A 22762-nucleotide genomic window follows, 5' to 3' on the forward strand; every position below is an offset into this window, starting at 1 on the left:
ATTACACCTATCATTCTTCTTTCCATAGCTCGTTGCGTCGTCCTCAATTTCAGCAGAACCCTTTTCGTAAGCCTCCAGGTTTCTGCCGCGAAACACAATTCGTCTTATTGCTTGTTATTTACTTCGCACATTTCGTGAGTGTTTGAGAATTCCTATGGGTGGCGGGTGTCTGCTATGATCCCAAAGCCTGGACCATGTCTCGAACACTGCGTACTGCGAGCATCAGACGCAGGCTACCTTATCTCACGGATGAGTTAACTAAATAGAAATGTGCACAAGCACTCTCACAAAATGAGCCCCGTCCTATCAGTGCCAAAATATTCGCATTTACCTTCTGGGAGCATGAAAGACGTCACTGTCTATCTATTGTTTGATGCTGAGTGTTACAGTGCCACACGAGCTGCCATGGGTAGTGGCCCATGAAGGTCGAAAATAGTCGAGTATCGTACCTGTAACAGTGGAACAACTCCGCAAACAAGTTCTTGTACCTTTCACAGATTTTCGCTACTGCGAAACACTTCTCTTTTTAACCTCTTGCTCGCGTAAAAGGCTTTTTGTCTGTGATAATGCTCGCTAGGCACACCGGACGTTTGCACGCACAACGAAATAAAAGATTTCAGCGGACTGGTCGCTGAAATTCTTGAGACCGATCAAAATTAGGTGATCGGCAGCAAGGACCTTTTCGGCTGCGACGAAACATCTCAATTGCAGGCCACAAACGAGAAATGTGAGCACAGCGCCAAGCGCAAGAGCCGCCGTGGCCCTAGATTTTGTTTGTTTTTCTGGACAGCGTTGCCAGCACAGATAACGTATTCTAGAGTTGCCAATAGGGCGGTTCATTTCCGAATGTTCCTATAGGTTAACGCTGTCATCTCGGATCATTGAAAGAAAAGTAGGGTTCGCGTATCGTGACGTGCAGTATCTTTCTCGACAGTATTCTTACTGTATATTCATTTGTCTCCCGCGAGCCTTGTTTGAAATTAGCAGTGCCGTGCCAGTCGGCCTACGCAAGCCTTGTTTTTCTTGTTTAAGAAGAAGCCCATATTAGACATTCCTGATTTAATGCTTAAACCATCAATATTTTTAAGTTTTCAGATGTCGTCGAATAATGCTTGAGGGCCTTGTTGATAGGATGTGCGATCTTTGATAATGAAATTCGAGGGCCTAATTGTTCATAGTATGGGACAGTTCCTAATAAATGCAACACATTTCATTAAGAATTTAGGATTTGACCAATCACAGCAGTTCAGTTTTTCATCTCTCTCTCTCTCTCTCTCTCTCTATATATATATATATATATATATATATATATATATATATATATATATATATATATATATATATATATATATATATATATATATATATATATATATATATATATATAAACAAGGAAGCATCTACCCATGTCGCTCGTGTATGGGATAACACGTCCGGCGGAATTCGGAATGCCGTATACTGAAATAATAATCGGCAACTATGACACACACACATAGTTTATTGCATGCGCGGTTGCGGTTCTTATGTATTTTCCATGCGAAAGAACCTTCCTACCCTTATTGTAGTAGTAGTTGTCTACTTCATGATGAACATCAAGAAACAAGATGCACATCCAATGGTGCTTGAGGCGTTTGTCATTTTACTAGACTGACGGCAAAGGTAGCCTTCTAGTTAAAGGAAGAAATGAGAGTAGAAAGCAGGTGCAATCGTTAATTTGAGCTTTAATAAGAGAATCAATTTCAATCCAAGTCCAGACAAATGAGTACTCATGAACATTGAAGTCGCTTGGCCTGACTACCATGTACTCCACAGACGAGATGGTCATTCAGATGTTGCTAGTACGTTATCTCGCCTGTCACCTGCAAGAATACATAATATAATCTTATTTAAGTAATAATAAATTCCGCAGAATGCTGCAGAAGCATGTTACTAGTCAACCAGTGGCTGCAGCTGGTAATTAAGTAACAAATAAGTGTAAGGTCACTAGATGGCAAGGCTTATATGTTAAGCAGACTACCCTTTTTCATATAAACTTACACAGAAGCAAAAAGCGATGGATATAGTCTCAGTGCATAAATTGGAGCTGAACTACACAGAGGCCAACGCAAAATTTTATAACAAAAGATACCTAAGATCACCCGTAATCTTGAACATTAGGTAACAGAAATACATAGCCAGTCGCATGCGTTTGAATTTACACTTGGTACGTACGAGGCTGCCGGCGCCCTTTGATTATTGTGAAATGGAACATAACTGGACATAATACGAAAAGTCATTACCAGGAAGGCCGCAATAAGATGCATCAAGATTATGCAGAAACTCCGCTTGAGTTGCCTAAGTATGCGTAATCATTGTACCACTTGCTCATTTCCACACATACAATGCGACGTATGCTGTTTACAGCGATCGGTGAAGCAAAGAAGAATTCATCAATTTCTGCTTTATTGGTCTTGTACTCTGCTTTTGCTCTTAATCTGACCAGTAAAAACACTTATCAACCCTCTTCAGTTATTATCAACTTGAATGGACTGGATCCAACCATTATCAACCATTATCGGTCGTTATCAACCTTATCGGATTTGATCCGAACCTTATCGGTCATTATCAACCTTTATCGACCCTTTTCGGTCGTAATAAACCTTATCGGAATCGATCTAACTCTTGTCGGTCCTTTTTATTTTATAAGATTTGCTACGACCAAAATAAGTCCTTAAGAGAAAGCTTTAGCTTGGGTGCTCTTATCTAAATACATATAAAAGGAGAATTCGTTTTTCTCGGCAACCACTGCACGAAATTTGACGAGGTTTGTTACATTCAAAAGAAAAACTCAAAATATAGTGACTGTTGGTTTCAAGTTTTTGAGTTAGGTTGCCAATATTTTATTAAAAGTTGGCAAAAATGGAAAATTTTTGATAAGCTAAACTGTCAAGTTTAGAACTTTGTGGCTCAGCAGCCAAATATGATAATACAATTCCGTGATTTGCATCTGATAATACACCTAAAGCGGACAAAATTGATATGCTACACATGAATATAAAAAATTTAGTAATATGAAAATACAGCTTTTGGAGAACCCTTGTAACCAACGTAACAAATTCATGTAAGATGTAAAATGACATATCGTATTTGCCGCTTTGAATGGTCTAATGTATGCTGTTTACAAAACCGCGATATCTGTTCTTGATGCAGAGCAATAAATTTGTAAGCTTCGTGCTTCTATGTTTAGGAGCAGCGCCCTTAAAGCTGACGTGGGCACGCGAACACGAAAAAGGACATGCACAGGCGCTGTGTATGTACTTTTTTCATGTGTGCGTGAACGTGACAGTTTTAAGTGCGCTGCGTCATCATTATCATGGCTCACCAACTGGCGCACCAGTATATGTTAAACTAAGCGAGGCCACATATTACGACACATATTTGTTATTTGTACCATTCCATTGCGATAATCAAATACTTGCTCAATGTTGCGATGATACCTAAATACTCTTCAAGTGTATTAGACGACAGGCAATTTGGCGTAATACAATCGGACACGGAGAAACTCTACTACACAACAATACTGTTCCATAGTAGAAGGCTACAGCGCGGGAACCGACGGCGACAAAGGAGGCCCACAAAGTACACAGGCATAGCGCTAACTTTAAACAAAATATGTTCAGCCCAACTGGTTTCTTTGCTCACAAACATTTTTGTTGAACGTCAGCGCTGCACCCGTGTACTTTGTGTACTTCCTTTCTCTCCGTCGGTTCCTGAGCTGCAGCCTTCTACTATGTTCAATAAACAAGCCCGACTGGTTACTCACTCAACAATGTTACAGTTGGAAAGATTGAAAATTTTGCTGTTAGAACCAACTTACGGCCGATATCCTTGCACGCGTCCTTCAGTATATGACGCTCCGTAGTGACGCACATATACACTCTTCATTATCCGTACTACATGTTTACCTAAGTACGTGTTTATTATTTTTCACAACAAATTTCATCAAGCGTACATGTATTCTTCTTTTCTTCGGCCTCGGTTTCGTCTGATACCTCTTCAATCTGGCCTTGTTGATATTGTACGCACACGCAACGCACATGTTGGAATCAATGTGAAGCGATCGGAGCTTTGTGTATTGCTAATGTGTATGAATGAATAAATATGTGGTGTTTAGTGGCCCAAGGGCCAGGTATGGCCAAGGAGCTCCATGCCAGTGTTAATGAGTTCGCAGCGGAGCGATGAGTTCTATGAAGTTGATGTAACGTGGCTGTGAAGGGTCCTAAAAATCTTCGCTGGAAATTGCGTAAAATATACATGTAATAAGATTATGGCAATCACTGATGACGTGTACTGTGAACATTAAAATGTAGAATGCATTGCGAAAGAATGACGCAATATAGAAAATACGTCAGACGCTAACATAGGCTAGAGCACTACAGCCTCACCAGAGCCCTTGAAACACAATGGCCTGAGGGCACGTGCTACATACAACAACTATCACATCCAGAGGATGCGCTACGAATTTAATCGGCTTATAACATCTAGCACAACATCATTCAAGAAAGCGAGGACTGCTTTTGTCTTAAAAGCGGTTCTTCACCAAGAAACATAGCCGGATGAAGAGGGACACAATAGCGTATGCAAGAGGAAAATGTTTCTTGCTCTCTCTTTCGGCTTCCCGACATTCCAGGAAGACGTGAAGGATGGTCAGCCTGTCACCACATCTACCACAAGTTGTAGGCTCATTACTAGTCAAGAGAAAGTTATGAGTGCCAAAGGTGTGTCCTATTCTGAGTCGAGTAAACATGACATCTGTTCTTCATGTTTTTGTAGTTGGGGGCCAGAGACCTAACTTCGCCTTAATCACGCAAAGCTTATCGCTCGTGTCAGCCTGTTGCCGGTGGCTTCGCAGTTTGCTTCGTAGGAAAGACCTCATGTCTGTCGCAAAGGCATCAGCTGAACGAATACCTTGCGATGCTATTGATTTGGCGATTTCGTCGGCAAACACGTTACCGTCGGTTACTCTAGTGCCAGGAACCCAGCATATTACTACATGTCTATGTGATAAATAAATGTTGCACAAGAGTGAATAAAGTTAAATAAAAACAGGATTTCTGTGCTTTTGTAAAGACAAACGCTTTTATGTGACTTAACGAGTTTGTGAAGATTATTGCTCTGTCGAGTTTTAATTTCTTTATGTTTTACTGCAGACAGTACTGCATAGGCTTCTGCAGTGAAGACGCTTGTTAGGGGGTTTAGTATGTAAGATTTAGAGAAAGAGGGACTAACAGCAGCGTAGATACGCCAGCATGGGACTTTTACGTGCCTGTGGGTAATTTGGAGCAGGAGTACTTCCATTCACGTTCATGGAAATGCATACCGATTTCAAGCACAGGGGCGCGCTTTGTGACCTCTACAAAGGATACATCACATTCTATCAGCTGCCACTCGCAGGGCGGTAATAGCTTAGCTGGAGGCATTAGACGATGTTCGATAATTGGGACATTCATTTGTTCGCTAAGTTCTCTCACACGCATTGAGAAAGGTAGTGTCATAGAGGATGTATTACGAAAACGTGTTGCACGCGTCAAGTCGTTAACGGTTGTGGAACACGGATGTTTCTTAATAGTGCTCACTTTGAGAAAATAGGTGAAGCTGATGCATGTTCTCTGAAAATGGAGTGAGCAGTTGAGTTGAGTTGAGTTGAGTGGTTGTAGGCTACTGGTGGGATTGGCCTTGCAGTTGCTGCCGGCTATTGTTCCACTGTAGCGGCACTTAAACTAAATAAATCACATAAATCTGACACAGATCTCACAATTACAAATAGTCACTCGTAAGGTCACCATGTGGAGGCCAAATTCGTGTCCTGCAGGTAATTTAAAAGAAGGCGAGAAACCTCCTTGCTACACAACTGGTTCCCGCGCGGGAAAACAGTGTCCTGAAGAGAACTGTGAGGAACTCCTTTCTTCTTGAGGGACCCGAATAACACACTCCTTTCCGCGTTATACAGAGTGCAGCACATAAGGTAATGTTCTATGTCACCGCACACACCTCACGTTGAACATGATGGAGACAGCGCCAGGCCAGTGTTATACATCCACGCAGGGGTACGAGCAGGGCCTATGCGAATGCGGAGCAGTAAAGCGGCTTGGTTTCTTTTGAGACTCTTGGTCACACATGGCTTGTGAGGTGAGCTCCACAAAGAACTCAAGTGGCATAACACCGCTTCTCTGAAGAGTCTCTTGTCCTCTTGAGGCACTTTTCTCAACTGTTTCCCAGACAGCGCTCTATGGGCGAGGCTGTCCGCCATCTCGTTGCCTATGATACCTATGTGCGAGGGCACCCATTGGAAACGTATGGAGAAGCCTTTGATATGAAGATTGTACACCAAGCGTAGGGATCTAAGACATAAGGCATCAGTAGGGAACCCTTGCTCTAACCTTTGAAGGGCAGATTTTGAATGTGTAAGAATGACAACAGGTTGAGGCATACAAAACCGTACCTTCTTTAGAGCTGCCTCAATGGCAACGCTTTCGGCCGTTGTGGAGGACACGACTGCAGTGAAGCGAGCAGACCAATCACACTTCAAAAAGGTAATGTGAAAAGTAGCTGCACTAGATCCTCTGACCTTGTTCACAGAGCCATCAGTAAAAATTTGAAGATGACGTTCGTATTCAGTCTCAAGATGTTCCAGTACGTGCGAACGCGTGGCCGCCAAAGGAGAACTCCACTTAGCGCAAACGTGAGGAACTGTCAACGAACAATCGAGGCTCGCGAATGACCAAAGTGGTTTCAACCTCTTAGTTCGACCTCTAGCGTCAAGACCCAGGTAACCAAGAGTATTAAGGGCCAAGTACGCTCGGGACTCAGATCTCTTTCGACGCCGCTGTAGAAGGGCTCGCCCGGCTACCGTCTGTTTGACGCGGTCAGTTTGCATGAATAACCTTTGTGAAGCGACTAGGCTAAGAAGTCTCGATAGAGGCTTATAAAATACTGCACTGTTAGGAGCAGTCTGCGGCACGCCAAGAGCCCTCCTTAGGCCCTTTCTGTGCAAAACCTCAAGTCGCTCCAGCTGTGATAGCGAAGGGGAAATTAAAGGAAGTTGGTTCATTATTCGACTCGTCACCACTGTATCGTGCATCCTGATCATTGAAGAAGGGTGATTTCCCCATGGCTCACTTGCAACTCTACGGATCACATTGAGACGCGAAGATAGGGATGTCATAATCGAGTCTACAGCTCGCCGCCACGGTAGACGGTAGTCAATAATGACGCCCAAAAAGCACTTGTGCTTCAATTGACGAAGGCAAGATTGATCAAGGTCTATCTTCAGCCGCGCATGCCATCTTCCTCAACCTGGAAATATGATGAAGCCAGATTTTTACACCGAGAGAGTCAACCCAATGCCTTGAAGGCAATATTGAACTGAAAGTAATGCCTGTTGAGCTATCAGAGCTAAACGCTTGTGTTGATATCCGGTTAACCAAAGACAAATGTCGTCCGCATATATCGACATATGGACATGCCTGCAATGTTTTTGCACTTCAGCTGGAAGACCAGCCATTACAACACTAAAGAGCGTTGGGGAAAGAACATTTCCCTGAGGTACACCTCGCAATACCGCCCTTTCGGTGCTTATGGTACTTCCTAACCGCACTTGAATTTTACGATCACTGACAAATGAGTGAATGAATCGAAGAAGATAGCCCTCTACGCCTATGGCCTGCAAACTATTTAGTACTGAGCTCTGAAGGACGCTATCATAAGCCTTTGATGCGTCTAGGAAAATAGCTTCTCTCGAAAGGCCGAAAGCTCTATGAAGCTCAATGTGGCTTATCAAGGCCAAGACGCTATCTTGTGTGACTAAACATGTGCGGTTCTATCTCCGACCACCAAGATAAACGCCTACTTGCCAGCTCCTTCATGAGCTTAGCCCCACACGACTTCAGTGATACAGGACGATACGAGGCCAAGTCTGTCATTTCGTTGCCGGGCTTCAGCACTGGGACAACACAAGCCACCTTTCATGAAGGAGGAACGTCGCCAGTCTTCCACACTCGATTGAGATAGCTTAGGAGCAACTTCCGGTGTTCCAAAGGTAGGTTCTGCACCATCTCGTTGGTAATGCCGTCAGCACCTGGTACACAACGACGCCGCAGGCTGCTGAGTGCTGTCTGTAGCTTTCGAAGTGTGAATGGCGCGTCCGTAACAGACGTAGATGTTGCAGGCAGAGCGCAGGGATGAATTTCTGAAGTTGCACGTACAAATGCATCTGCAAATTCCTCTGCCAAGCACGCGAGAGGTTTCTGCTTGCGCAGGGCAAGCGCTTTCAAAGGCTTACTAGGACGAGAATCACCAGCAAGACTGCCAATCACTCGCCAAATTCTCATCATCGGCGAGAAAACAGTCAAGCCAGCGCAGAAGGACGCCCACTGCGACCTGCAGAGCTTGTTCGTATGGAGTCGAGTGGCAGAGTTAAGCCTATTGAAGGTCGTCTTCAAGGATCTGTCGTCATTCTTCCGCATAGGTTGTCGCTCCGCCCATCTGCGCGCTGCGCAAAGGTTCCTAAGTTTTAAATCCGGAGTCGGAAAATGATTAGGCAACTTGACCGCCGTGGTAGCAGCCATCTTACCAGAAATCATGTTGTCTATCACATCACCAGAAACACATGCAAGTTGCTCCCTGTGTTTGTCCCAATTAACAACATGGCTAATTTTATAGCCGCACATATGGAAGTCGGCAGTAAACACTAAAATTGGATAGTGATCACTTCCCATGCGGTCACGTACAGTTGACCACTTCACATGGACGTCAGGTGAATGCAGGGTTGGACCTATATAGATGTGGCTGAGGCTGGAGGCCGGAAGAAAGTAGGACTTCCGTCATTGGCCACGCACAGGTCCAAACTGTAGATAACTTCTACAAGTTTGCGTCCGCAGGCATCTGTGTTCATGTCACCCCAGACAGAGTGATGGGCACTGAAGTAACCGCAGATAATTCAGGGTGCTGGGCAACGGTCACAAAGCTGCTGGAGATACAAATCCATTGCTACCTTCTTCCGCGAAGACACGTATACGGATGTAACAGAAAGAGTTCGGAAGCCGAGCCTTGTCCTCACAGCCGCTACCTCAATACTATCTGTGCAAAGACCAGTGACGTTCAAAGCCACATAAGAAATCTCTCTTCGTATGTAAAGGGGGGCACTTCCTGCGGGAAATGAATTTATGCTGTAATTCTTGTGGGTGACATATGCAGTGACATATGCTGAATTCCACACTGGTACTCCCCTATTAACATATGTGTTAGTCATGTAGGAGTGGGGCAACCGGGCTTTAACTCTTATGTCACCAATCTGAGAGCACAGGAGAAGAACGTCAACTTGTTCTACCGTTGCGATATCTACATGAAGAGCACTTTGCGTTGTGAAGCGACTGCGAATCGGAGCAGATCCCGACAATACTTTAATGGCTTCGAAGAGCCTGATAGGTTTCGCTCTCCCAAATCAACACCTTTCTCTGTTGGCAAAACTGCCACTGGGATTCCGACCGTTCTTTGCTTACAATGACTCATCACCTTGAAGCCGTCGCTGTTCACTTCCGCCATATCAGCCACTTCCTCGTCAGGGTCGACGACAATTGAGTCGTGCCCACTGAGCGATGATGACACACTGGACTGCTGATCGTCCCTGATGTCTGGCCCCTCCACGCCTTGCGAGGCCATGGCCGCCTCCGCCACGCTGGCTTTCTTCGGATGGCGCTGTCCCTTTAAAGATGCCGGCGCCGGAGCAGCTGTACCCATCCCATAGGGACAGTACCGCCTTAGAGATGCGGCCGTCTTCCAAGGATATAAATAACTATGCATAGCAAAACCTATGCAAAATTACAGAGCTGAGGTGACAACAGATCGAACAGCGTGGTCTTCCTCTTCAGGAGTGACCACTCATCCGGCTATGTATAGACTTTCGACAGGGCTCGTTCTAAATGCGCCAGTGGCCAGGTGGATACCTAGATAGTGGACGGGATCTAGCATATTTAGCGCGCTCGGGGCGGCGGAGCGATATACTACGGCACAATAGTCCAATCGTGATCGAATTAGGCTCCTGTAAACACTTCCTGTCGCTGCCCCATGCTCTTTGGGATAGGATTTTGAGTAAGTTTATTGTTTTTAGACATTTTGCTTTAAGATATTTTATGTGTGGAATGAAAGTAAGCCTGCAGCCAAGTACAACACCTAGAAATTTGAACTCTCTGTTGACAGGCATTTGTTCTCCACACAGTTCTACAAAAAGATCTGGAACCAGGCGTCTCTTTCTTGTAAAGAGGACATAAGAACATTTGTGGGGTAGATTTTAAATCCATTTTTGTCTGCCCACTTGGACAGCTTGTTTATGCCCCGCTGTAGCTGCCGCTGACACATTGTAAGGTTGCAGGATTTCCAACTTATTTGTATGTTGTCTACGTAGACGGAGTAAGAATACCTGCTGGTAATGATGTACGTAGCGTGTTCATTTTAACGACAAAGAGCGTGCAACTGAGTACGCCAGCCTGTGGTACCAGAGTTTTTTTATGAAAGTACGCGACAGTGGATTACCTATTTTCACGCGGGATGTACAGCTGTGTAGGTAGCTTTCTATAATGTTTAAGATATTGCCACGGATGCCCAGCTCTGACAGGTCACCCAGGATTCCATACCGCCACGTTGTACCGTACGCCTTTTCCATAGCGAGAAACACGCATAAGAAGAATTTTTATGTACGAAGGCATCGCGAATGTTTGCTTCGATGTCCACGAGACGGTCAGTTGCAGATCGGCCTTCCCTAAAGCCTTATTGAAATGGGTCAAACATTTTGCTGGACTCCAGGCAATGTACGAGACGGCGATTGATAATTTCCTCAAAAAGCTTACAAAGACAGCTTGTAAGCGCTATAGCACTGTAGCTGGTTAGCAATGAAGTAACTTTACCGTGCTTCAAAACAGGGATCACAATAGCTTCTTTCTACTTAGATGGGAGATACCCAGCAGCCCAGAAGCAATTGAAACGTGTGAGTAACGTGATTTGTGTGTCGTAATGCAGGTGCTTAAGCATACCGCACATGATGCTATCGGGGCCCGGTGCAGAGCTCTGACGTGCTGACTAAGTTCGGCAACGTTAAAAGGACGGTTATCAGGATCAATCGGGCTGCATTTCCGAATTGCTTTACGTTTCAGAAAGTTCTCCGAATAGTGAGTGGAGTTAGACACGCGTTCGAAGTGTTCACCGAGAACGTCGGCCTGGTCTTCCTACTTGTTTCCTTCTTTTCAACCAGGGGCAATGGGTGGATTTGTTGTCTGTTAAGCCTGCTTAGCCCATTCCATACTTTTGCCTCGCGTGTGTATGAGTTAATGTCGGAGAAGAAACTCTCCCAGCTTGCCTTCCTAGACTGCCGTCACGTTCGCCTTCCCTGTGATTTAATGTTTTTAAATTCTATGAAATCTTCTGCAGTTGGGGATAGGCGCATTGTGCCCCACGCTTTATTTTGTTTTTGCCGCGCGTTGTTGCACTCATCATACCACCACAAAACTCGTCTTCTAGATTGGCTACCACTTGATTGTGGAATGAAGTTATTGGCTGCCTCGATGATAAAAGCGGTAAAATACGCTACCGCGTCGTCAATACTAAAATCGGCGACAAGATGTTGTGATAGGTAGGTCGATTACTGAATATGGTTCCAGTCGGCAGATGGTAGCTTCCACTGAAGCGCATGTGGAGGAAATTTATGTTGTTGAATTAAGTTTAATATTACAGGAAAACGGTCACTTCCATAGAAATTTTTAATAACGCTCCACTCTAAGTAAGGGATAAGAGCTGCGGAGCCAATAGATCGGTCCATAGAAGAATGACAATTGTGAAACATAATAAGCCAGTTCGTTTTTGTTGAACAGACATGTACCGGTGTTTAAACAGAAGTTGTCTATGAATTGACCTCACGCGTCGCACCGTGAGTCTCCCACATCATGTTGTGAGCGTTAAAATCTCCCACGAGTATGTAAGACTTGGGAAGATAACTAATAAGGTTATAAAAGTATGTTTTTTGGAGATGATGGTTCGATGGTATACAAAAGGAACATACAGTGAACAAGTTATTAAATAGAATGGCCTGAACTGATGCTGCCTCATGGGGTGCCTGAGGGGCGACGCGTCGGCGAGCTCCAGACTTGTAGGCTGCTATTGCTAAACCGCCAGAGGCGTTATTCTCGTCGCGGTCTTTTCGGAACCTGAAGTAATTACGAAGGAAATTAGTGTTCTTAGGTTCCAGGTGTGTTTCTTGGACACACAGCAACTTTGGATTGTGTTTGTGTAATAGTCCTGTAATGGTGTCGAGGTTATGGAGAAGTCATCCATAACTGTAACATAACATATCCATAACAAATACTGTAGTATTTGTGTCTCCATTGTGATAAATGTGTTGTGTGCTGCGCGTTTAGGAGACGCAGCTAGCTCATGGGCCACTTCCAGGCGCCGTGACGCTAAATCTCGTCGCTCCTTAGACGCTCACGGCACCGTCTGGCTGGTCGATGTGTCCACCGCCTCTTGCGAGGCGCTAGACACGCGCCCTTCCTAGCGCTGTGTTTGATGTGAACGCCTCGGCATGTTGGACAAGACCTTTGAGGCCACATGCCAGGAGGTATGTGGTCCCTCTACTGGGGTGGCGGATAAGCCCTAGCTACAACTGCCGGGGGGGGGGGGGGTGCAGATTGCCTCACTGCCGGCTCCCTGAGTCTGAGCTCACTGCGTGTGGGTTTACTTTGATTGTCACGATTTCTTTTCCTTTTTTCCATTACGGGCAGCACCGCAAGTATGCGGCGTGCTCCCCATCACAGCTAGCACAGTGTAGAGTGTTTTCGCAGGATTCAGCTGAGTGTTCGTATGCACTGCATTGTGCTCAAGTCAGACGGCGACGGCAGTTCTGAGAATTGTGACCGAATCTTTGGCATTTGAAGGAGCGGAGAGGGTTAGGGATGTACGGCCTTATTCGGATTTTAGTGTAACCTCCCTCAACGGTTTCTGGCAACGCAATGGAACCGAATGAGTGAATGAGGCCTTTAATGTCAATTTCTTTCCCATCTCGCCTCATTTTGATTTGTTTAAGGTTGATAACATTTTGTTCTTCCCATTCTTCTAGAAGTTCACGCTCAGCTGCATCAAATCATCAGAAATCACACCACGGATGCTGTTCATGATGCGATGTGGGGTCACTGAAACAGGTGTATTCACGAAAGACACTAGGTTGAATAGTTTTTCGTAGTGTTTTTTGCCACGAAGTTCCAAGAGGAAGTCGCCACTTGCCAGTGTAGGTGCTTTATAGCTGCGGCCAATAGTTTGAAGTAGACATTCAAAGACGAAGAAAGGGGAGATCATTCTTGTTGTTTTTTCTCCTTTCTCATATTGGACTACTTGATAAGGGGGTAAGTTCTCAGCGTTTCGGCATAAAATTTAAACACTTCTTTGGTGCGCACTCTTTTATGAGAGCGATCAGGTAGCGGAGGGAAGGAAGTAGCCATGCGTAGACGTGCAGTTTTGGGCAGCAGCGCCAGCCAGCCACCATGGAGCCCTATAAGGAGACGCTGCAGGGCCTGTAAAAGCAGGCATACAAATGCAAGATGTACGTTACCACTATAACCAAATATGACATAACCTAGGTTGACTACATACACAAGGTTAACGCTTGCTGTCTGGCAGATCGCAAGTAATAAAGAAATGAGTAGGAGACAGGAAAGATGGAAAGTGAGAGAAAGAGGAAGGTTCGAGGGAGAGAGAGACACGAAAAGGCAGCTACCGATTTTCTCCGGCTGGGTCAATCCGAGGGTGCTGTATACGGGAAGGCGCGGACAAAGGGGCGTGTTGCCTTCGCTGAAGGACTTTAAAGGTCCTGGGATTCAGCATAGGCTCAACCCCCAGGATCCCCTTTTCCCCAGACACGACTAAGCCATGCACACTTAAACGCGGGAGGGTCCAACCCTCCTGTGCTTGGGTACGTGGTGTTTCAATACACGAACCGCCTGTTCACGCAGACGCCCCACAGAGGATTGGTGATGTGTACGCTCTGCTATACAAAGGCTGGTTTAGTTTGGTTTGCAGGGTTTTATGTCGGAATTGCAGTGCGACCTGCCCATACTCAATGATTGGTGAACAACGGGCGAGTACCCAATGACACATACTGCGTTGCTAGACCAAAGAAAATACATGAAATCAAAGAACCCGTTATATGCAATTTGCCATTTCATTAACGAGTTAGTGCGCTATAGAAATGAATGCGAGCCGACATTATACTGCGTGTCCAGCTATTGTTAGCAAAGCTGTTCCACGAAAAAGAAGATTAAAGAAACACAGTGCAATATACGATTTTGAGACCTTACGGTGCTCGGTCGTCCGACCTATGTCCATCTGAACATAGCAGGTCGCTAAATCGTATCTCCTAACAATTTAAGAGCTTGATTAACATAAGCTGGAATACCCAATATGCTCAAGTTTAACAGAAGAAGATAATTTTAGGTCGCAGCTCTTAGGTGCCCGTTCTTGCGGTGAACGTCGGCGTCAATTGTAACCTAGCGAAATAGCACAACGAAGACTGACAGAGAAAACGCGGACCGTAGCGGGGGAAGGAAGACGGCGATAGCGCAGCGAGCTCAAGGAGGAAAGCGGAGGAGGAGGGTGCAGTGGGACCATGAGGCGGAAAGCAGTGGAGGAGTGAATAGCGAAAGCATGAGAAGAAAAGTATATCGCCGCGCAAGACAGGCTTTGCGGTGACGGTGGCTACGAGATGGCGACAGACTAGCACGCGTCCTCTCTTCACCGATGACGCCACCGATCATATATGAAAACAAAGCACTGCGTGAGCTGAGGTCTGTCTGCGGCGGCTGCTGTGAATCGTGTCCACGCGTCACCCCCCGCTGCATCTCGCGGTCCCCCGGTTAGGGAGGCAGTCGCACCATACTTCGCTTCGTTTGCAACCTGCCGCATGCCAGGTTGGCATATCGCATTAGGGAGTATCGTAATTCCGAAATTTTTCTCTACGGATAACTAAAGGGGGCACAATTGGTCCCCATACAATGATTATATAGGCCCGTTCGCTGTTGGCTCTATTCACTGCCTACTAGCACCTGGTGACATCCATTGCCCCATAATGGCAGTAGTGTCGTCATCGTGGAAGACGTATTTCTTGCAAGACATATTTTTCTCAACCGAAGAAAGGTGCGTTTTTCATTTGATTGGTCTGTCGCTGCTAAGTTTTCGTTTCCGTTATTTTTCCGCTAGAATATCGTTTCATTCAGCCAAAGGAAACTCTCGCTTTAAAACCTCGCCCTTGCTTACATTTAATTATATATTAGTATGTGCCATGGAAGTTATATGGATTTCCAATAATAAACAATGGGTCATTAACCTAAAAGAGTAATGACATGACAATGAGGACTTGTGATTTCCTTCCGTTGAAAAATAATTTAGACCTGCACAAACACAGAAAAAAAAACCCTATAAAGGACCAACGACGGATGCTCTCCAAAAGTTGGGCTAATTAATGGAAAATATTCATAAGTCATTCTACTCTGTGAAGGCAGACGACAAGCGAAGCTGCTTAGAGCACGACACAGAGGTCACCTAGGATACTGAACGAAATAACGAACATATTTATTTTCCTAATGTGTGGTCATAGTGGCGATATTGGTACGCACAGCATATTCGCGTATCACCTCTCTTATTAAATGTGTCCGTCACGTAAGACAATGAATGGCTCATACCTCTGTAAAGGCGGCCTCCCCATTTCGACGACAGAAATGAAATTCTACGCGGCAGTGACGAGCGGCAACCGAGCCAGCTGTGAAAGATGACGCCCGAGCAAATGCCGATGATGATAGTTTTTTGCTCAACGGAGCCAGCTGTGGAAGAAGATGACGATGAACGCGCGAGCAGTGGCACTTGGTTCGGTTCCGCGTTTACGCGGTTCGCGCCGGGTATATTTTACAGCGAAACTGTTAAGGGCTAGTTCCCCATGATCGCGTCCGTGTGTCGACATAAAACTCTAGCCTTCTTCTCCAGCATCCATGTCAGACGCCACAAGCGTTCGTGCCGACGAGTACGCGCCGTGATTGAAGCGGCCCTATTATAATAATATGTCAATACGTGCGCCGATACCGAAGATAGCGCAATGCCAGGCCGACCCGCGGTGAAGGTGAAGCAGGCGTTAAGCAATCCCCATACGTCGGTCGATCCCGAAGACAGTGCAATACCGGGTCGACCTGCGGTGGAGGTGACGCAAGCGTCAAGCACTCCCCATACGTGGGGACCAGCCAGCCAGGGCGTTCCACGACAGGCGCTCGACATGAACAGCGAGCTCTTGCATGCGGTAGTGGCCCTGTTGCTCGTTCTGTAATTCTGTAAGATGTAGGTACTGAAGATGGGCATCATCATAGCAGGACTCGAGTGCTTAAACGAGACATGCGTAGTTGCAACGGTTGGATGGCGGCAGGAACTCTAAAGATTGAGCCGAAGCAGAACGAAGCTGAGCCACGAGGATTTGAGCATTGCGGTGAGGTGACCAGAAGTGGAGAGCAGCGCGGACTCAAACTGCATACGAAAAGCAGACCATTACGTGGTACCGTCAAAGGTAGGTGGGCTTGGGAACGGTCCCTGACATCGCTGCGTGACGGAATCAGAAAAGGGAGATTGAGGCGCCGGGACAGGTGAGGCTTGATCAGTGGAAGCAGGCGACACGAGGCTAGAAACATGCGCGGTGAGGTCGGCGATGCGACTCTCCACGGAAGGCACACACTTGTCTAAACAGTTCTCAACGGAGAGCAGTCGCTGGTCAAGGCGTGCTGCAAAAGAGTCCAGGAGCGCCGCTAGGTCGGACGCAGGCTGACGGCGAGTGGAATCTGAATCGGCAAGGCGCATGTTTGAAGGTATCGTACCAGAATCGCCTGATATGGCGGCGAGCGGTTGCGTAGTGGTGGTGTGGCTCGAGGAAAGGCCGTGGCCCAGCTGAGTGTCCAATGGCGGTGCCTGCATAGATTACGGTATCGATGCGAGCGAAATCATCGCACTGGGGACGTCTTGCTGCGGCTAAACATCACCGCTTTCACGAAATTGTAACGGAGCCCGGTGCCTTGAACGGTTTCCACGCGGTACATGACACACACAAATCTCAGCTGTTTCGAAAAACCAACCATTCCTCTCACCCACTGCTAATCTTTTTCTTGCTCTTGTTCCCTAGTGAATTGACGTAACCCACTCTGGGGGGATTGGCCATGAATCTATCCTTCTGCTTGCCCTTCTAAGCTACAAGCTCAGTGGATTAGGTGCTTGGTCCAAGAACGTATTTCTAACGAGCACACCATTTCAATGCGTGAATAATCAAGTGCGTCAAACCGCGGCGTTCGGTTGGTTGCACCAGAATTGCAAGTTAAAATAAGCCGTGACCCCTTCACCGCTCGTCAGGGGCATAAATGATGCGTCGCGTTCGTCACAGAACTGAAAGCATTATGTACTCACGGCTTTGAATTCTACGAGGTTATGTGGACTCGGAAGGATACGCAGTGAATACAAGCCAAAGCAGTTGTTCGAGGCCTTCACTGTTGGAGCTGTCAACGGGTCGTCGGAGTCCGAAAAAAAGGTGGACCCGTTCCTGTAGACTTTCACCAGTGCCACCAACTTTCCCGTCTGCGGTACATAGAAATCGCCGGCCAGCCCGTCGCCTATCACCGTTACACTGTAAAAGAAAAAAAATAAGATAAAATTGTTACTAGGAATGTCCAAGCAGAGACATTTATGTATCAAATTGAATTCTAATATTGGAGAAAAACGACCTTCCATCATGGAAGCGATTATATATCATTCTTATTTTATTATAGCCATAGCGATTATGTGGACACTTCAAGTGCATTTCTGTCGCCTCTGATACCGTGAGGTTCCGTATAAATTGCAAGGGCGATAAAATTGGGGCCCCGTGCCGTGTCCTGTACTTTCGAATGGAAGCGCGCCGACGGTGAGACGGCGATCGCGGCTCAATCTCGCGCACGCAAGGAAGGAAAGCGGGGCGGAAGCACACCATCTGTCGTTGCGCTCAAGGCTCCGGGGTGAGCGTAGGGAGTGGGGGTGCGTTCGACTCTGGGCCGCTGTATCTTGAAAGCCATCTGCGACGGGTACAGAGTCCGCCGAGCGCTGTGTTTTTGCAGCTTAGCGTTGATGCGAGAGTCAGTAGAAAGGTCAATTCGCTCGCTGCTGCTGCCGCGCGTCATCACTCCAGCTTTTTTGACTGCGAGTTCCCGCGGTCGTCGAGGGAGATGTGTTCATGTTTGCTTGTGTGCGCGTCACAAAATGTTTGTTAATTTAGCTAGTACGCCTTTGTTTAGAAGTTGATACGGCCGATAAAATTACTATCCTTACCTGGTATAGCTGTCTATAATTTTCTATCGGAATCGATGCGACTTTTTTTTCTAAAGAAAAAAAAAACTGCGTGGAATTCGCTTGAATAAAAAAAGTAGATGACTACGGCTCTTCTACATTAAGAATAAGAGTGAAGTGAACAAGTCGTAGTGGATGGCCAGAATGCAGCGTTAGAAACAAACAGGATGGGAGAGCACATAACTAGCGCACTTTGAATATAAATGTGCGCCTGCCATCGGACTCTAAAACCTAAGAAAAAGGAAAACTCTTTCTCGCACAGCGCCATGAAGAGCTGGCTGACACAACTGGTGCTATTTTTCTTTATATTGTTGGCCTCGCTAAATTACCTAGTCATCTGGTCCATGCGTCGGAATATAATCGACATGCTCCCGAAGTTTCCTGCACGCTCCGCAGTTTCAGCAACACATGCCAAGTGGGACGTACCGAACCATCCTTTCGTTTCATCAAGGTATCCTTTTAAGCGCACATCTAGGCTACGGCTAGTCAGCCGCACGCACACATGACTACCCTCAAAACCTCTCCTTAAATACATTTCATAAAAAAAGAACTACCCTCGAGGGACTTATGATACCAACCTGGTCGCATGTTTTGTCGAACGTGCGTCCTTTGCTAAGGACGCCACGCGATGGCGCCACTGAGGCGTGGGCAGTAATCCGCCTTTTTCATTTTCCTGTGCTGCCCTCTGCCGCGCGTCACTGGAAATGTTTTGGAAGAATCCTGGGGCTTTCGCCGGTTGATTTGTGTACCTGCGCCCATGTTAAGTGCACGTCGGTTGTGCGTTTCGTGGATTGCTAATAATTATTCATGGTTCCTCCGGGGCAGTATGTCGTTCCCTGGAAGCCATGTAACACTCACCGACTACTGGGTGAGCAGGCCTGAGTGCACTATTGTGCTGGAAGTGTAGCTGATGAAGGCACCCTGAATTAGGTCTGCCGACGCGGCTGCCTTGGAGCTCGTGGTCGCTGTTTTCGGCGATCGCACTTCGCTTTTTGCATTCTTTTTACACATTCTTTAGACACTTCGCATATTCAAGAAGTCTTCGAGCGCAGGCTTCCGCGTCGGATTTTAACGCGCTTTTTGTACAATTTTGGTACAGCTACATATCGTTGTTAGGGTCAAATATTCGGGGAAAGGTGCATCGCTGATATGAAATAATATAAGCCGCGTTGTTCCATTATGAGACGAGTCAATATGAGCGACCGAACCGCTCAAACAACGGCAGCTGGGATCCAGATGCGTATATTAAGGGCTGTTAATTTATTACTGATTATTGCTTTTGTTTAACTTCTTCATACTAGTCGTTTGCACATGCCATAAAGTAATATTAAAGATAAATGTGCTCGCCTAAGCCCTCATTTATCGGCCTCATTGTTCACTCCCGAAAACGCCGCCGGATGTCATCGCTGACCCCGTTGGTATGTATGCTGAGCGAGGCGGTTGTTCATGTTGCTGTACTGATTGCACAGTGTCTTGTTTCACGTATGACGCAGAGGTAAACCGTGCCTCTTTTGAATTGACAAATGTGCCAGCGTAACACGTACCATCCGTTTGCATAGCGAATGCGACCGGCAGCCTAAGGGAACGGTCACGTACAGATGTTGGTGCAGCGCTGGGTCGCCGCTTGCCGCTTATCTTGTACGCTGCGCGCGAAGCGAAGAGTAATTGATTTCAAAACGCTAAGACCAACACTTAACTACGAAATAAGTTTCTTTCGTCCTAACTGTTTTCAGTTCAGGCCCGCGCTAACCGGGTGCACGAACTCGACGGTACCAGGCCTAACTTTCGCTTAACAGGATATTAACATTGGTTCAAAGTTGATGTGCACGGCTTGAGAGGGTTGAGGCATGTGTATTTCTTTCTACGGCGTGGGCGCGTCCCGACTCATTTTGAGGGTGATTATTTACATATGCAAGCGCAGGCACGGCGCCTATGGCGCTGCCGGTTCGATGGCCGTTCGCGCAGGGTTTGATCCAGCGATCGTCGGCGATCTCATTTTATCGGTGTCGTCGACAAGAAAGCCCGTCGCAATGCGGTAACTTGCGCCCATCGGTTACGTCGTTGTCGGCTGAGTGTGATAAAAAATTTGCGGAGGATTACGATACTCGCTAATGCGAAATTTGAGCTCAGCTCTATGCGTGTTTTTATTTCGTGATATACACATTTTGGTGTTTTACATGCCAAAACCACGACCCCCTTATAAGGTACACTGCATTGAGGGCTCCGGAAGCATTTGGACCAAATGGGGTTCTTTAATGTGCACCCAAATCTAAGTACACGCGTGCATTGGCATTTCGGCCCATCCAAACGCGGCCTCCGTGGATCGTCGCAGCAGAACACATCTTGTGTGGCCCTACGCTTTTCTTCTCACGCTTTCGCCATACACTCCTACTCCGCTTTTCACCTCCTGGTACCGCTGCACTCTCCTCCTCCGCTTTCCTCCTCGCGTTATCTTCGCTATAGCCGTGTTCCACCCCTCGCTGCGCTCCGCGTTCGCTCTTTCATCCTTCGCTGTGCTCGTGCGCTGGTTACACCGAGGAACTACGCCAAGGGCCGCCAGACACAGGAACGTGAAGTCAGGAAGGCGGTGCTACCACCAGCAAGTTATGGCCGACGCTGCAAGAAGACTTCGTTAGGAATGTGAGGGCCTTAAGTGTTGCCTAAGCGTAATGCAGGGTTTCGTTTCGTTAAGGTTGCCAGCCATCAAGGAAAGGCGGCAACTGCTTTGCTCACAGTGCCGTCCAGATGAAGCCCTGGTCGATATGCATTGTAGGGAAGTTGCAATCTTACGCTACGCACGTTTTCTGCACCACACCGACGTAGAGCTACCTGTGTTAGTTTCAACGCCGTACATGGCACGACTGTTTTCATCAGCGCGCGTCTGAAAGCCTTTCTTTTTAAGGAGACAGCTTTCGCTTACTCATACCTCCAATGACATTGAAAAAGAACGCGTCGTGCGGTCACACACACTTACATCAATATTTATCCCTCGATCCTCCGGTGAATGCTGTGTATTTCTAATGTTGCAATAGCGCCAAATTTTCGACCAAGTCGAAGAACGAATTCTCTAAATACCACTAGAATCCCAAATACTGTCGCCTTCGTGTTTGAAATTTCGAATATTCGCCCATATTTAGTCATAGCGTGATCAAACGTAACTCAATTATTACGTTATAGGCAGAATAAAGATCAATTAATAGCCATCTTTGGCAGGAAATCACTACTCTCTGCCCATGGCCTGATAATGCGAGTGCGAGAGAGACTAATGAACCGGTGTTGAAATTCCTGTACGACACCAGACTGTACGAGTGGCTTTAGTAGTGCCGCTGTGTGAGTGCGCACACGCATCTATTCGTTCCCTTCTCTCCTCAATCGTTCCTCTCTCTGCTTACACTCTCCTTTCCTCTTCCCCAGTGCTGAGTTGCAGGCTAGAGCACACCGGCTCAGGTAGACCTATATGCTTTCTTTAGACAACAAAAGCCCCCTCTCTCTTTTCCTCAAATATTTCATAATCGAATGGTAAATGACGTACGCATCGTTTGAGGCTACGCGAGACGGAAATTTAGGGATGATGCCGTTTGTCACTCGATGCCAAGCAAGTTAGGGAGTCTTCACAGAGACACTCGAGCGCCGGTTAAGGTGGGGAGTTTTACAAAATGTCTACCGCTATTTGCCACCAAATTTCTCAGAGTGTCTTCTTAAGCAATAAAATTGCCGAAATTTAGCGGAAAGATTTTTAATACTCCAGCATTTTGCGGGTGAAAGCATTTATAAAGCTGACACTATCATGAAGCAGGGAGTAGGCTTGGGAGTGAAGGCTCCCTAGATGGTTCAGCAAACTGCACCACTGATGACACGAATACGTTCGCGGCAGGCAAAGTAAGCAAGAGGACTACGGGAAAGAAGCGCCTGGGTGCACTTCTTCCATCATCAGTATTGCGGCGCGGTATTGAATGAATGTGTGGTATTTAGTGGCGCAAGGGCCACGTACGGCCAAAGAGCGCCATGCCAATGTTAGTCACTTCACAGTGTAGTTGCTGTGACGTGGCTGTGACGTGGCTGTAAAGGGGCCTAAAAATAGTCGCTGTAAAGTGCGTCAAATCTACGTGTAATAAGATTATGGCGATGATTAATGACGTGTACTATGAGTCTTAAAATGCATTGCGAATAATGATATGACGTGCAAAACATGTCAGATGCAAAGATTGGCCACAGCACTGCGGCCTCACCAGAGCCCTCGAGACACAAGGACCCGGAGGCATGTGCTATACAATACTGCTATCGCAGCGGCCTCCTCTCTAGAGAGGAAGTGCTACGAATGTATGGGACTGTTAACATGTAGGAC

General features: G+C 46.6%; 1 protein-coding gene across 3 annotated transcripts in view; it reads right to left on the reverse strand.

The window, feature by feature from the left end:
• Positions 1-1701: 1701 nt before the first annotated feature.
• LOC126537929 (uncharacterized) overlaps positions 1702-22762 on the reverse strand; it is a 60958-nt gene continuing 39897 nt past the window's right edge. Inside the window, exons 6-8 of one of the 3 annotated variants that reach the window (XM_055074548.2) lie at positions 17506-17722; positions 16926-17016; positions 1702-1859 (exon numbers count right to left, since the gene is read on the reverse strand). In XM_055074548.2, the coding sequence (XP_054930523.2) occupies positions 1822-1859; positions 16926-17016; positions 17506-17722 (346 nt within the window). In that variant the 3' untranslated portion in view covers positions 1702-1821. Of the gene's footprint in view, positions 1860-13270; positions 13593-16925; positions 17017-17505; positions 17723-22762 lie in introns of those variants that run through there. The other 2 variants (XM_055074549.2, XM_055074547.2) reach the window with 2 other exon arrangements.

The sequence above is a fragment of the Dermacentor andersoni genome, chromosome 4, assembly GCF_023375885.2.
Source record: "Dermacentor andersoni chromosome 4, qqDerAnde1_hic_scaffold, whole genome shotgun sequence".
In the NCBI taxonomy this organism is placed as follows: Eukaryota; Metazoa; Arthropoda; class Arachnida; order Ixodida; family Ixodidae; genus Dermacentor; species Dermacentor andersoni.